General features: G+C 47.7%; 1 protein-coding gene across 1 annotated transcript; it reads right to left on the reverse strand.

Annotated features, from left to right (window-relative positions):
- Window positions 1–3,218: 3,218 nt before the first annotated feature.
- On the reverse strand, window positions 3,219–12,574 carry TSTD1 (thiosulfate sulfurtransferase like domain containing 1). The gene is made up of 4 exons (XM_018565240.1): window positions 12,476–12,574; window positions 6,944–7,065; window positions 5,062–5,224; window positions 3,219–3,355 (listed from the first exon to the last, which is right to left on the reverse strand). The coding sequence occupies exons 1-4, from the start codon at window positions 12,544–12,546 to the stop codon at window positions 3,301–3,303; spliced, it is 411 nt and encodes a 136-aa protein (XP_018420742.1). The 5' UTR covers window positions 12,547–12,574; the 3' UTR covers window positions 3,219–3,300.
- Window positions 12,575–14,049: the final 1,475 nt, after the last annotated feature.

Genomic DNA, 14,049 nt, shown 5'->3' on the forward strand with positions numbered 1-14,049 from the left:
GGGCAGGGCCCTCCTTACCATCTTGTCTTGAATTGTATTGTAACTGTAATGTCTTCCTTATATTGTAAAGCGCTGTGCAAACTGTTGGCGCTATATAAATACTATGTAATAATAATAATAACTGAAGAACTATATAAGGGGTATAAGGACCTCCTTCCTTTTGTCGTTGAGATAAATAGAGATCTATAAAAGTGAACTTGGACCTCCTGCTGATGATCCCTCAAATGATAACTAAAGATCTATGTAGGGGAATCATGGCCTCCTTCCTCTTGCCAGGGATCAATCTAGTGATGAATACAAATCTATATAGGAGAACTGGGACCTTCTGCTGATGATGCCTCTAGTCAGGGCCGGACTGGCCATAGGGCAAACCGGGGACTTGCCCGGTGGGCCGGGCCGGACACAATCAACCTGATTGTGTTCGGGCCGGTCCGCTATGCCCGATGGCTGGCTCTGTGCAGAGCAGTGTCTACTGTGTGTTAGCGAGCAGAGCCGGCACTACCACACAGTAGACACTAGAGGGCGCTGGAGGATCGTGGCAGGCAGTGCTGAGGTCCCCACTGCTGCGACCCGTCCTGTCAGCTCGCTCTCTCCTCCAGGCCGCTGCAGCTACAGAACGATCGCAACTGCGTACATGGTCTTCATCTCTGTCGGATGCAGACCGTGTACCTGAATCTGCGCCGGCACTCGGATCCTTTCGGCCAGCGCTCTTTCAGTGAACACTGGCCGAAAGCATTGTGAAGAAATGATTGGTAAGGTCTGGGGGAGAGGGGGGACGGCACGGACTGGGGTTGTGTGTGTGTATGTATATATATATATATGTACAGGGGTTGTATTTTTTTACTGGGGGGAGGGAGTTTGGGGAGTAGAAGTGTATTAGGCTGCATTCACACCTTTATTTTGGGTGCAATTAGGGATTTCTGCTTCAGGAACTTGCGTTTTCCTGCAACAGAAATCCATAATTTGGCATTTACAAATGGCAGCTGTCACCTAAGTTAACGATCAGGTGACAAAAGTTGCATGTAAACAACTACACTCCGCATGTAATGATATGTGATATGTTTACATTCCGCTAGGAATCAATACAATACCCTTTGGTGAGCTTTGCAGGATCTGAGGGGGCTCTGCAGGATCTGAGGGGGCTCTGCAGGATCTGTGGGGGGCTTTCCTGCGTCTCAAAGGGGCTTTGCTGGATCTGTGGTGGGCTCTGCGAGGTCTATGGTGGGCAGAGCCCACCACAGATCCTGCACAGCCCCCTGAGACTGCAGACACACAGGCAGATTGCAGTCTTAACTGCTGTTTCTTCCAAAACATCCACACAAGCTGTTTTATGACCCTTCATTGTGAGTACCATTGCAATTTTATCTTTTGTGTCTTTTAAAATAAAAAATAATCTGCACTAGGTTGGGCGCCCTTCTGTCCTTTATTGTATTCCAGTTTTACAGTTTCTCCCGGCTGAAGTGGGGCAGCACCCCTAGTTGTTTTATAAATACTTAATCATCAGGATGCGTGCACAGCGCTTTGACTTCACTATATTGGCTGTGCAGGATCTGTAAAAATCATCAACCGGGTCTCAGGGGGGATTTGCAGGATCTGTGTCGGGGTCTATGGTGGGCTCTGCAGGGTCTCAGGTGGGCTTAGCAGCCTGAGACCCCGCAGAGCCCACCACAGACCTTGCAAAGCCCACCTGAGACCACAGCCGAGTGGGGTAAATTTAGTGTGTGGGGGGGCGCCCGAGATAATGTTTTGCAGGGATTTTTAGTCCTCTATAGCTGATGGTATTCTGCATTAGAGTGTAAGCTCCTCTGTACACTGAGGAGCTTACACTCTGATGTGATTGGCTCAGTTTTCTCTGTACAGCACTGCGGTATATGTCAGAGCTTTATAAATGTATAATAATAGTGTGTGACTGTGCGGGGGACATTAGAGTGTAAGCCACTTTAGTGCAGAGAATGCCAGGGGGGTTGGGGGGCCAGTGAGATCCGATTCTCTATAGTAATATGTCTGTGAAGGTTCATTCATCCAGGTCACATGGTATATCTGTAAAAAATAAGTCAAGGCAACTGGACTTTCTGTATTTTTCTTGAAGAGGTTTCACTGGCCATCCAACCAGCTTTCTCAATTCAGAAATTTCTGAATTGAGAAAGCTGGTCGGATGACCAGTGAAACGTCTTCAAGAAAAATACAGCAAGTCCAGTTGCCTTGACTTATTTTTTACAGATATTCTCTATAGCAAGCTTCCTATATTGTAGCAAGGCTTGTGTGTCAGCTGTAGCCCTCCGGTACTTACTAGTGGCCGGCCCTGCACCTCGATTGCGCTTCTGTGTTTGGCTCCGCCCCCTGTTGTGAGGGGTGGGGCCTGTTGGTGGTCACGTGATTGGGCTGCTCAGTCTAAAATGCCCGGGCCTATTTTTAGTCCCAGTCCGGCCCTGCCTCTAGTGATAATAAAGATCTATATAGAGGAATTGGCATCTCCTAGACCTGTAGAGGGGAATCGGTACCTCCTTCATCCTGCCAGGGATCCCCCTAGTGGTAACTAATGATCTATAGAGGGGAATTATGACATACTTCCTCCTGCCAGGGATCCCTCTAGTGATAACTAAAGAACTATATAGGGGTATAAGGACCTCCTTTTTTGCCAGTGATCTCTCTAGCAATAAGTAGAGATCTATATAGACAAACTAGGACCTCCTGCTGATGATCCCCCTAGTGATAAATAAAGATCTTTATAGGGGAATCTGAACCTTCCTTACCTCCTGGGGATCCCTCTAGTGGTAAATAAAGATCTATAGAGGGAAACTGGGACTTCCTTCCTCCTGCCTGGGATTTCTCGAATGATAACTAAAGGTCTAAAGAGAGGAATCTGGACATCCTTCCTCCTGCTGGGGATCCCTCTAGTGATACCTAAGGATCTATGTATGGAAATCGGGACCTCCTCAGAGGCTTATATTTCCCTTAGTGCATTGTGTTGCATTTAGAAACGTTGAGCTGCATCTTCCACTGCTTTGATCAATCTTCTTGAAGGATTGCGCTATAAAATATTCAGTGAGATAAATCAAGTGATCCGTTGTATTCTCACTTTTCTACCATCTTTGAGTAGCATAGTACAACACTGTACTGCCAGCAAGATACAAAAAGGTTCCAGATCTACAGATTGATTGTTTATGGAAGATCTGCCTGTGTGCAGTCAGAGGGTGAAGGATGAGTCAGAGACCGCATTGTATCTAAAGTATAATTTATTATATAGCTAATTTTCTTCTCATTCATCTCGTGAGGTAGATAGTGGTGGATGAGAGGGGATCACTTTCCCTCCTTCTCTGCCCATTCTTTGTAGGCTCCGAGGTAGTTCCGGGCTCTGTAGGAAGGACAGACAGCAGTGAGGGGACATTGTATCACACCACACACATTGACCTTGATTTGCTAAAGGAGTAGAGTAGAGGTGCACCGAAATGACATTTTCAGAACCGAAAATGGAAAAAAAAAATGTCAGGCCGAAACGGAAACCTTTTTTTTTTACCTTTTCAAATTCTTTTAAATATTTTTATTTTTTAACTAAACTGTTGGGGGCTCCGGGGAAATATTAGGGGTCCCTCTTAAAATAGAAAAAGAGATTGAGTACACAGAGTCCTCAATCTCTTTTTCTGTAGCCTCTGTTATCAATGAACAGGAATCCTCTATACTGAGTGTTCCTGTTCATTCATACCTTGTGGAGATAGTATGTTTACCATGTCCACAATCATGAAAGAACAGGAGGTGATGTAGATCACTTCCTATTCATTCATAATTGGGGACACAGTAAACATACTGTCATCAATTATTTACAAACACTCAGCGATCACTAAGTGTTTGTATCTGCTCTCCATCCTGGATCAGCTGTCACAGGAGGCTGAGTAAACGGTGCGTGGAGGAGAGCTCAATCTCTTCTGACAGCTGACTCCTCCCCTGCACCGCCGGCCTGGCCTCCTCTGACAGCTGTCTCCGCCCACACCACCGCTCTCCCGTGCTGTCACAGGAGGCTGAGCTCTCCTCCTGTGACAGCAATGCAAGCTGTCTCCGCCCCACACCAACACTCTCCTAATCTGTCACAGGAGGCTGAGCGGTTTGGGAGGAGAGACGCCGGCCGCTCACATCGCTCTCCTCCCGCACCCCTCAGCCTCCTGTGACAGTTTCTCTCCTCCCCGTTGGGACACAGAGCAGCGCATTTTGCCATAAGTGCCATTTTCGGCCGATATGTTTCGGCGGCCGAAATTTCGGTTCATCCCTAGAGTAGAGCCCTGGTGCCCAACACACCTAGTCACATGTTGGGGTTAGAACTGAGGCCATCAGGAAATGTTGTGACTGGGGCTAAGACTGAGGCCAACTGGAGATGATATAACTGTGTGGGGCTTGGACTAAGGCTGTTAGGTGACGATGTGACTATGCGAGATCACCTGACTATGTGTGGCTAGGATGGAGGCCTTTGTGATGGTCGTGTGACTATGAGGGGCTAGGACTGAGGCCGTCAGGAGATCATCTTTGTGGGGCTAGGATGGAGGCCTTTCCGATAGTCGTGTGACTCTGAGGGGCTTAGACTGAGGCCGTCAGGAGATCACCTGACTATGTGGGACTAGGACTGAGGCCTTTCCAATGGGCGTGTGACTATGAGGGGCTAGGACTGAGGCCATCAGGAGATCACCTGACTATGTGGGGCTAGGATGGAGGCCTATCCAATGGTCGTATGACTATGAGGGGCTAGGACTGAGGCTGAAGAGTGGAAATTAAATTCAGACTAATGTGAGTTCATTGAAGTTTGTTTAATATAAATAAGTTTGGTCACTTTTTTACAGGTATTTTTAATGGAATTTGAGGTCATGTGATTTGGTAACATACAATTAATTGGAGTTAGAAAAAAAAAAAAAAAAAAGCTTATATGTTTTATAACCACTAATGCAGTGTATGCAGTCAGTAAAACATATGTGTAGGCAGTGGAGACGATGTGCACTCTGTTTGTTGTGCTCACTCACATTATAACATACGTGTAGGGACAATACGCACATTGTACACACTATATGACATACGCACTTTTTGTATCCCAGGCCAACGGCGATGTCGGCGGCTCGCTGTCCTCTCCTGCCCAGATGGCAGTGGAATATCAGGTTGCCATCGTCCACTTTTGGTTTCTCTACATTATATTTCTTTTTAAATGCGTCTGCGTCCATCTGCAGAGCTCCTTCTACTTCCGCCACTGAAAGACACCAAAACCGTGACACATGTATGCCCTCACCTGAGAGTACATCCCACAGACAACATGGCGTCACTTGTCTGTACATCCCATACTCAACATGGTGGACATGACGTCACCTGACCCTACATCCCACAGACAACATGATGGACATGATGTTACCTAGCTGTACATCCCACAGCCAACATGGCAGACGTGACATCACCTGACCCTACATCCCACAGACAACATGACGGACATGATGTTACCTAGCTGTGCATCCCACAGCCAACATGGCAGACGTGACATCACCTGACCCTACATCCCACAGACAACATGACGGACATGATGTTACCTAGCTGTGCATCCCACAGCCAACATGGCAGACGTGACATCACCTGACCCTAGATCCCACAGACAACATGACGGACATGATGTTACCTAGCTGTACATCCCACAGCCAACATGGCAGACGTGACATCACCTGACCCTAGATCCCACAGACAACATGACGGACATGATGTTACCTAGCTGTACATCCCACAGCCAACATGGCAGACGTGACATCACCTGAACCTAGATCCCACAGCAAGCACAACAGGTATGACCTCACCTTACCCTACATCCCACAGTCAACACAGCAGATATAACATCACCTGACCTTACATCCCAGTCAACACAGCAGATATGACGTAACCGGACCCTATATCCCACAGACAACATGGAGGACATGACATCACCTGACTGTACATCCAACAGACAAGATGGCCTCACCTGACCGTATATACCACACTCAACATGGACATGTCACCTGAATCTACATCCCAGTCAACACGGCAAACATGACATTACCTGGCCTTATATACCACAGACAACATGACGACGTCTGTCCATACATCCCACAGACAACATGACAGACATGACATTACCTGGCCTTATATACCACAGACAACATGACGACGCCTGTCCATACATCCCACAGACAACATGACAGACATGACATTACCTGGCCTTATATACCACAGACAACATGACGACGCCTGTCCATACATCCCACAGACAACATGACAGACATGATGTTACCTGGCTGTACATCCCACAGCCAACATGGCAGACGTGACATCACCTGACCCTCGATTCCACAGCCAGAACAACAGGTATGACATCACCTGACCCTACATGCCACAGACAACATGGCGGCCATGATGTCACCTGACTATACATTCAGGAGACAACATGGCCTCACCGGACCGTATATCCCACACTCAACCTGGCAGACATGATGTCACCTTAACCTAAATCCCACAGTCAACATGGCAGACATGACATCTCCTGACCATATATCTCACAGACAACATGACATCAACAGACCATACTTCCCACGGACAACATGGTGTCTCCTGACCATACATCCCACATTCAATATGGTGAACATAACATCACCTGGACATACGTCCCACAGACAACATGGTGGACATGACGTCACCTGTCCCTACATCCCACAAACAACATGGCAGACATGATGTCTCCTGACCATACATTCCACAGACACCAAGGTGGACATGATGTTACCTGACCATACATCCCACAAACAACATGGCGGATATGATGTCACCTGACCATACATTCCACAGACACCATGGCAGACATGATGTCTCCTGACCATACATTCCACAGGCACCATGGCAGACATGATGTTACCTGACCATACATTCCCAGACACCATGGCAGACATGATGTTACCTGGCATATTGATGGCGTTTGGGATTTTTCCACTCTTCAACTCCTCGGGATTTCGGACATCAAATAGGTGGATGGATCCGGAACTGAGCAGCTTCTTCAGCTCATCATATGAGATCACACCGCCTGTGAATGGGGAGGAAAGGGGGTCATTATCTGTCAGAGATCCCCGAGCACCCGTGCAGCCACCGTCCCAGGCAGATCTACACCATACCCCTTAATGTATGGCGCTCTATGACCATTTCTTCCACGTGTAAAGTTGGTCACACTTATCGATAGGATCATTCTATTAAATGAAAATTGGAGGCCCTTTGTTTTTGGATTGAGTCCCTTCACAGTACAAAGCAGTCTTCTGCCGCACATGGGTTTTTGTGCATCGCCGTGAAAAATCGGTCCTGTCTGCAATATTACAGAGCGCAACGCACAGGACACCACACTTTGCAGCACATGTGCGTTTGGGCGCCATTCACAATAAAAGTAACGTGTGGGACCTTAGAGTGCTCCTAATCGAGGTTGATCTCGTCTTATGACTGAAACAAATGTGTGTGTGTTGGAGAACTGATCAATAAACAATTGGTGATAAACGATTGTTCATCGTTCCTTGTAGGTCCTCGGAAATCGACCAGCAACTGGAAAATTGACACGAGAACCCCAAGTTCCCCAATCTGGACACAGGTAACAACTGTAAACAACACCCACGCATGAAAATCTTACTACTGCACGTAGATGTCAAGAAATCACACCCATAGCTTCTCAGTAACTAGGGCGAGGGCCTTGGGAGAATAAAACCGTGCTGGGAAACAATGATCACACCCTGCAATGCTGCTGACGGCCACTAGAGGGAGACTCACCCAAGTCTAGTTGGCTGGACACACAAAGGCAGATAGAAATCTTGCATACGATCTGGTGAACTCTAAGGGCTGCAGAGCAGCCAAGTGAATCCCACTCGCTTCTGTGATTCCTCCAGCTATCCTGTGAGCTAGAATCCTTGCGTTATCACTTTTCCCACTGCCCACATACGTACGACAGACACGTGGGTATACACTTAGTTTTTTTTTCATTCAGCTCGAAAAAAAATCTAACAGATTCCTCCATCCATGCCCACGGTAAGCAGCATGGACTGGCGGCTATTGTATTTTGACAGTCAGTCCTGCTGACTGTCAAAATGTTTGACCAGAGCTTGCATCTGAATGGATGTAGGTGTTGTCAGCTGACAATTTTTGGCCTGTAGCATTTCATTTTGAAAGGATGTGGGGCGGGAGCCAGCCGTCAGGGCCACCCGCTACATTTTGTCTGGTTCATCAACAATCAGAGGAAATTTTCTGCCAGTATACCCAGCTTAAGGGCTAGTTCACACCAGCCACAGTGCTTTCCGGCCCGATTCCGGCTAGAACGCACTGGATCGCATTGCGGCCGGCTCACTTTGTTGTGGGGCGGCAGCATTTTTTCTGACCGGACCGCAAGCATTGATGTGCCATGCGTTCCCGTGCGGCCGGAGGGCATGGCGGTGCATTAAACTCAATGGCACCGTTGCCACGCCCTCCGGCCGCACAGGAACGCATGGCACATCAATGCCTGCGGTGCGGTCAGAAAAAATGCTGCCGCCCCACAACAAAGTGAGCCGGCTGCAATGCGATCCAGTGCTCTCCGGCCAGAATCGGACCGGAATCGCACTGTGGCTGGTGTGAACTAGCCCTATGGGATGCTTGCCCCCACCTGCAGTTTGTCAGCCATACACAAGCAAATCCTTGTGGGCAGATACCTCCATTCACAATAAACAGCGTGGATGGAGACAGCAACCTGCCGCGGCTATTGAAGTTGACAGTTGGACCGGCCAGCTGTCAAAATACCTGAACAGTGCCAGTATCTGATTGGACACAGGTGCTGTTTTGCTGACAATTTTCTGCCTTGATCCTTCGGGGAGCCGGCCGCCAGTGCCACCCGCTGAGCGAATTTGATCTGCCCTATCAGGAATGAGCTGAAATTTGCTTTGCCATCACCTGCAGTATGTCAGCTGATTCATCTGTAAGGCCCCATTCACACCTATGCGTATTGTAATATGCGCGTCTGCCGCGCGACCGTCACGCGGTTTTTTTACCACGATTCGCGGTAAAAAAGTCGCCCGGCTGTCGCGCGATTCCAAAGGCTACTTGGCAGTATACAAATGGAAAACGCCCTACAAAACGGACCAATACGCAGCAAAAAACGCTCCGGGACCTTTTCATGCGTGGGCCGTTTTGTAGTGCGTTCGGGACGGGCGGAAATATGGACAGGTGGGAACGATACCATTGACTACAATGCTATTTATTTTTTTGACCGTTTTGTAGAGCGTTCATCGAGCGTAGGACGCGCTACAAAACGGTCAGGTGTGAATGGGGCCTTAGACAACGGTACACACAGATCCTTGTGCGGCAGATACAAGAGTTTGTAGATGCGGAAACTAATCTGCTTGTATTCAGCAGCCTCACAATGCAATTTCATACAGATTACCAGAGAGTTTACAACCACGCAAGCAGTCACTAGTAATACAGGACATTATCATTATTATTATACAGGATTTATATGGCACCAACAGTTTGCGCAGCGCTGTACAATATAGGGAAGACATTACAATCACAATACAAATCAAGACAAGATGGTAAGGAGGGCCCTAGCCTTGTGCACAGAAGCCATTTCTCAATGTTTATATTGAATACCCCCTAGGTGGGCAGTGCATAGAAGTACTACAGGTGAAACTCGAATAATTAGAATATTGTGCAAAAGTAATTGCAGTAATTGCTGCAAAAGGGGCCCAAACCAAGTACTGAGTACATATGCATGCTTGTACTTTTCAGAGGTCTGATATTGTTCTATGTACAATCCTTGTTTTATTGATTGCATGTAATAATCTACTTTTCTGAGATTGTGGATTTGGGGTTCTTACAACAAAGGTGCAAAGAAATTTGGGTAACTATTGGCCATTGAAAGGATATCTGTGATAACAACTCGCTTCTCCGACATTGGATCTCACAGCCGGCATTCAGCCGGGTTACACTAGCTGGTCTATAGGGGACTCAGGAATGTGCTGAATCACACTGACTGTCATTAATGAGCACCCTCAAGACACAACAGTCCTCCCAGGGAACTTCAGGGGGCGGGGCTTGCTGGTATGGACAATTAGAATTTTGGTTGTGCTATAAGGACTCTGATTGGTTGATATCCCGACTATGAGAAGTTGCAGCAAAAACGTGAATGTGCAGGAAAGCCGAGCGCCATAGTTACTGGATCGAACAGAGCGATCTGACGCCCCATATACAAGAAGACATATAGTTCTATGGGGAAAGTAGGGAGCACTTACATACATGTACATACACACGTGAAATACATACATGTACATACACACGTGAAATACATACATGTACATACTCACGTGAAATACATACATGTACATACACACATGGAAACACATACATATGTGCTGCCAAATGTCTTCTCGGCACAGATTTGTGCTTTAGTATTGGTTGAAATAATTTACCCGCACGCGGGAGATCTGTGATAGGAATGTATGATCTCTGCTGCATTTGGAAGGGGAAAAGTTGTTAAAACTGGGAATATATGGTTTTCTTGTATGTGCCCCTGGATATCATCCTCTGTGGGGCCATGGATATGCTCCTCTGTGGGTCTCTGAATAACGTCCTGTACGGGCCCCCTAAATACTGTCCTCCGTGGGGCCCTGGATACCAACTTCTTTCGCCACCTGGATACTGTCCTATGTGGGGCCCTGGATACCATCCTCTGTAGGCCCCTCGATATCCTCCACCGGAGGCTACTGAATACTCACATGCCCCCTGCAGGGAACTTAGAGTAATACAGAAGGACCAGCAGTGCATGCAAGGTTGGCCAGCATGCTGGAAAATATCTGCCAATGTTTGAGCTCTTCTCCTCCAAGGTTAGTTATGTAATGATAAGTTCAGAAATTGGTGGTCAGTTGGGGCATCATTGGATGCTTAGTGAGAACTCCCGTAATTGGGTGCCAGTATACGATATGGAGAAAAATATGGATATGGAGAAAAAGCAGTTGTTATGGGTTCAGGGACCCGCATATTTATACCTCCCATTAGACCACATCCCGGCCACCTACATACGTTGCACTCACCGGAGCTCATATTCATTCTTCTGCCCCCCCCATTACACCCCCCCCCATTATATATCCCACCCTGGCCACCTACATGTTGCACTCACGGGAGCTCATATTCATTCTACTGCCCGCCATTATATATCCCGCCCTGGCCATCTACATGTTGCACTCACGGGAGCTCATATTCATTCTACTGCCCGCCATTATATATCCCGCCCTGGCCATCTACATGTTGCACTCACGGGAGCTCATATTCATTCTACTGCCCGCCATTATATATCCCGCCCTGGCCATCTACATGTTGCACTCACGGGAGCTCATATTCATTCTACTGCCCGCCATTATATATCCCGCCCTGGCCATCTACATGTTGCACTCACGGGAGCTCATATTCATTCTACTGCCCGCCATTATATATCCCGCCCTGGCCATCTACATGTTGCACTCACGGGAGCTCATATTCATTCTACTGCCCGCCATTATATATCCCGCCCTGGCCATCTACATGTTGCACTCACGGGAGCTCATATTCATTCTACTGCCCGCCATTATATATCCCGCCCTGGCCATCTACATGTTGCACTCACGGGAGCTCATATTCATTCTACTGCCCGCCATTATATATCCCGCCCTGGCCATCTACATGTTGCACTCACGGGAGCTCATATTCATTCTACTGCCCGCCATTATATATCCCGCCCTGGCCATCTACATGTTGCACTCACGGGAGCTCATATTCATTCTACTGCCCGCCATTATATATCCCGCCCTGGCCATCTACATGTTGCACTCACGGGAGCTCATATTCATTCTACTGCCCGCCATTATATATCCCGCCCTGGCCATCTACATGTTGCACTCACGGGAGCTCATATTCATTCTACTGCCCGCCATTATATATCCCGCCCTGGCCATCTACATGTTGCACTCACGGGAGCTCATATTCATTCTACTGCCCGCCATTATATATCCCGCCCTGGCCATCTACATGTTGCACTCACGGGAGCTCATATTCATTCTACTGCCCGCCATTATATATCCCGCCCTGGCCATCTACATGTTGCACTCACGGGAGCTCATATTCATTCTACTGCCCGCCATTATATATCCCGCCCTGGCCATCTACATGTTGCACTCACGGGAGCTCATATTCATTCTACTGCCCGCCATTATATATCCCGCCCTGGCCATCTACATGTTGCACTCACGGGAGCTCATATTCATTCTACTGCCCGCCATTATATATCCCACCCTGGCCACCTACATGTTGCACTCACTGGAGCTCATATTCATTCTAAAGGCCCCCATTAGATATCCCACCCTGGCCACCTACACGTTGCACTCACTGGAGCTAATATTCATTCTTCTGCCCCCCCCATTACATCCCCACCCTGGCCTCTTACATGTTGCACTCACCGGAACTCATAGTTGTGTTATCTGCCAGTCTTGTCGTGACTCCCAGCCGTGTTAGAAGCTTCCTAAGGAACATTGTACAGTGTCCGCCCTTCCATCCTATATACACAGCCCTGCCCCTCCTCCTGGGTCATGTGACCAGTGTGCTAAGGGAGGGGGGCGAGTGTGCGAGTGACTGTCAGTACAACACACGCTGCTTTTCCTGCACACAGTACAGGTTCTCTTTACTCCCCCAGGCTCTGCAATGTGAACACATCATATGATCCTTCTGCTCCTTATCGGAGTAACTGCAATATGTGTTCTCTTGCAGGAGCGTTCCATTGAAGCACATCGTCATCACCTTGGATTCAGGAACGGCTCTATGGCATACCACCCAACTGTCCTTCATGTGGAACCAATTCCACCTGTCCCTCTTTCCTCCTCTGTGGTCCCTCTTTTTGGTCTGATGTACAGATATCCATGAATGGGTTCTATTTCATACTAAAAGTGATAAGCTGGCCATACACTGGTAGACTTTTGTAGGAACCTTAATATGAAATGTCTCATCAGAACATTCAGTAATGCCATCAGAGACTTGACGTATTTTGTTCAAAATTTAATTTGATTGTATCCTTCGGTTTTGGAAATGAATGGAGTTTGCCAAATGAAAACCACATTCACTGTTAGAATTTCATTAATTGAGAAAAAAAATCCATCCTGCGCTTGATTTTTTTCATCACTACATTCGAAAACAATAATTGAACTGCGAGCAAAGAAAAAAATTACCCTTGCAGTGGAGTTTCCCCACCCCGCACTGCAAGGGTTAGGTGCTCGTTTTGTCTAGGGGGCTCAAATATGGAGGGGAACAGCTTACCATCACCTGAAAACTGGGGTTGTGTCGGGGTTTTATAGGTCCCGATGCTTCCATTGTGACCCCATCCCGGGTGGCAGGGGAACACATCATCACATAGAAATTGGGGGTGTATGGCGGTATGGTACATTATGACGGCTCCTTTTATGACCCCATCCTTGTTGTGACCAAGGGATGGAGGGGAACAGCTTACCATCACCTGGAAATTGGGGTTCTATGGGGGTATAATATGTCCTAATGGTTCCATGGTGACCCCATCCCACGTGGCGGGAAAAACATCATCTCATAGAAATTGGGGGTGTATGGCAGTATGGTACAGTATGACATGATGGCCCCTTGGAGACCTCATCCTGGGTGACCAGAAAAATCAAAGGAAACTGATCACCATCACCTGGAATCTGGGGTTGCATAGGGATACTGTATGTCATGATGGTTTCATGGTGACCCCATCCTGGGTGGCAGGGGAACACATCATCATTACCTAGAAATTGGGGGGTTGCATGGTGGTATGGTACCGTATGACATGATGGCCCCTTGGTGACCTCATCCTGGGTGACCAAGTTATGGAAGGGAACAGATCACCATCACCTGGAAACTGGGGTTGTATAAGGGTACTGTATGTCATGATGGTTTCATGGGGACTCCATCCCAGCTGGCAGGGGAACACATAATCATCATCTAGAAACTGGGGGGTGTATGGCGGTATGGTACAGTATGACATGATGGCCC

The sequence above is a fragment of the Nanorana parkeri genome, unplaced genomic scaffold, assembly GCF_000935625.1.
Source record: "Nanorana parkeri isolate BGI_ZX_2015 unplaced genomic scaffold, ASM93562v1 scaffold823, whole genome shotgun sequence".
NCBI lineage: Eukaryota > Metazoa > Chordata > Amphibia > Anura > Dicroglossidae > Nanorana > Nanorana parkeri.

Bases quoted from the DNA above. Each gene is read 5' to 3' on its own strand.
- TSTD1 (XM_018565240.1), bottom strand. From the start codon at position 12,546: ATGTTCCTTAGGAAGCTTCTAACACGGCTGGGAGTCACGACAAGACTG. The intron at 7,066-12,475 runs CGGTGAGTGCAA...CCCATTCACAGG, and splicing joins GATAACACAACTATGAGTTC to CGGTGTGATCTCATATGATG. The intron at 3,356-5,061 runs GTGCGTATGTCA...TCCTTCCTACAG, and splicing joins GTTGGCCTGGGATACAAAAA to AGCCCGGAACTACCTCGGAG.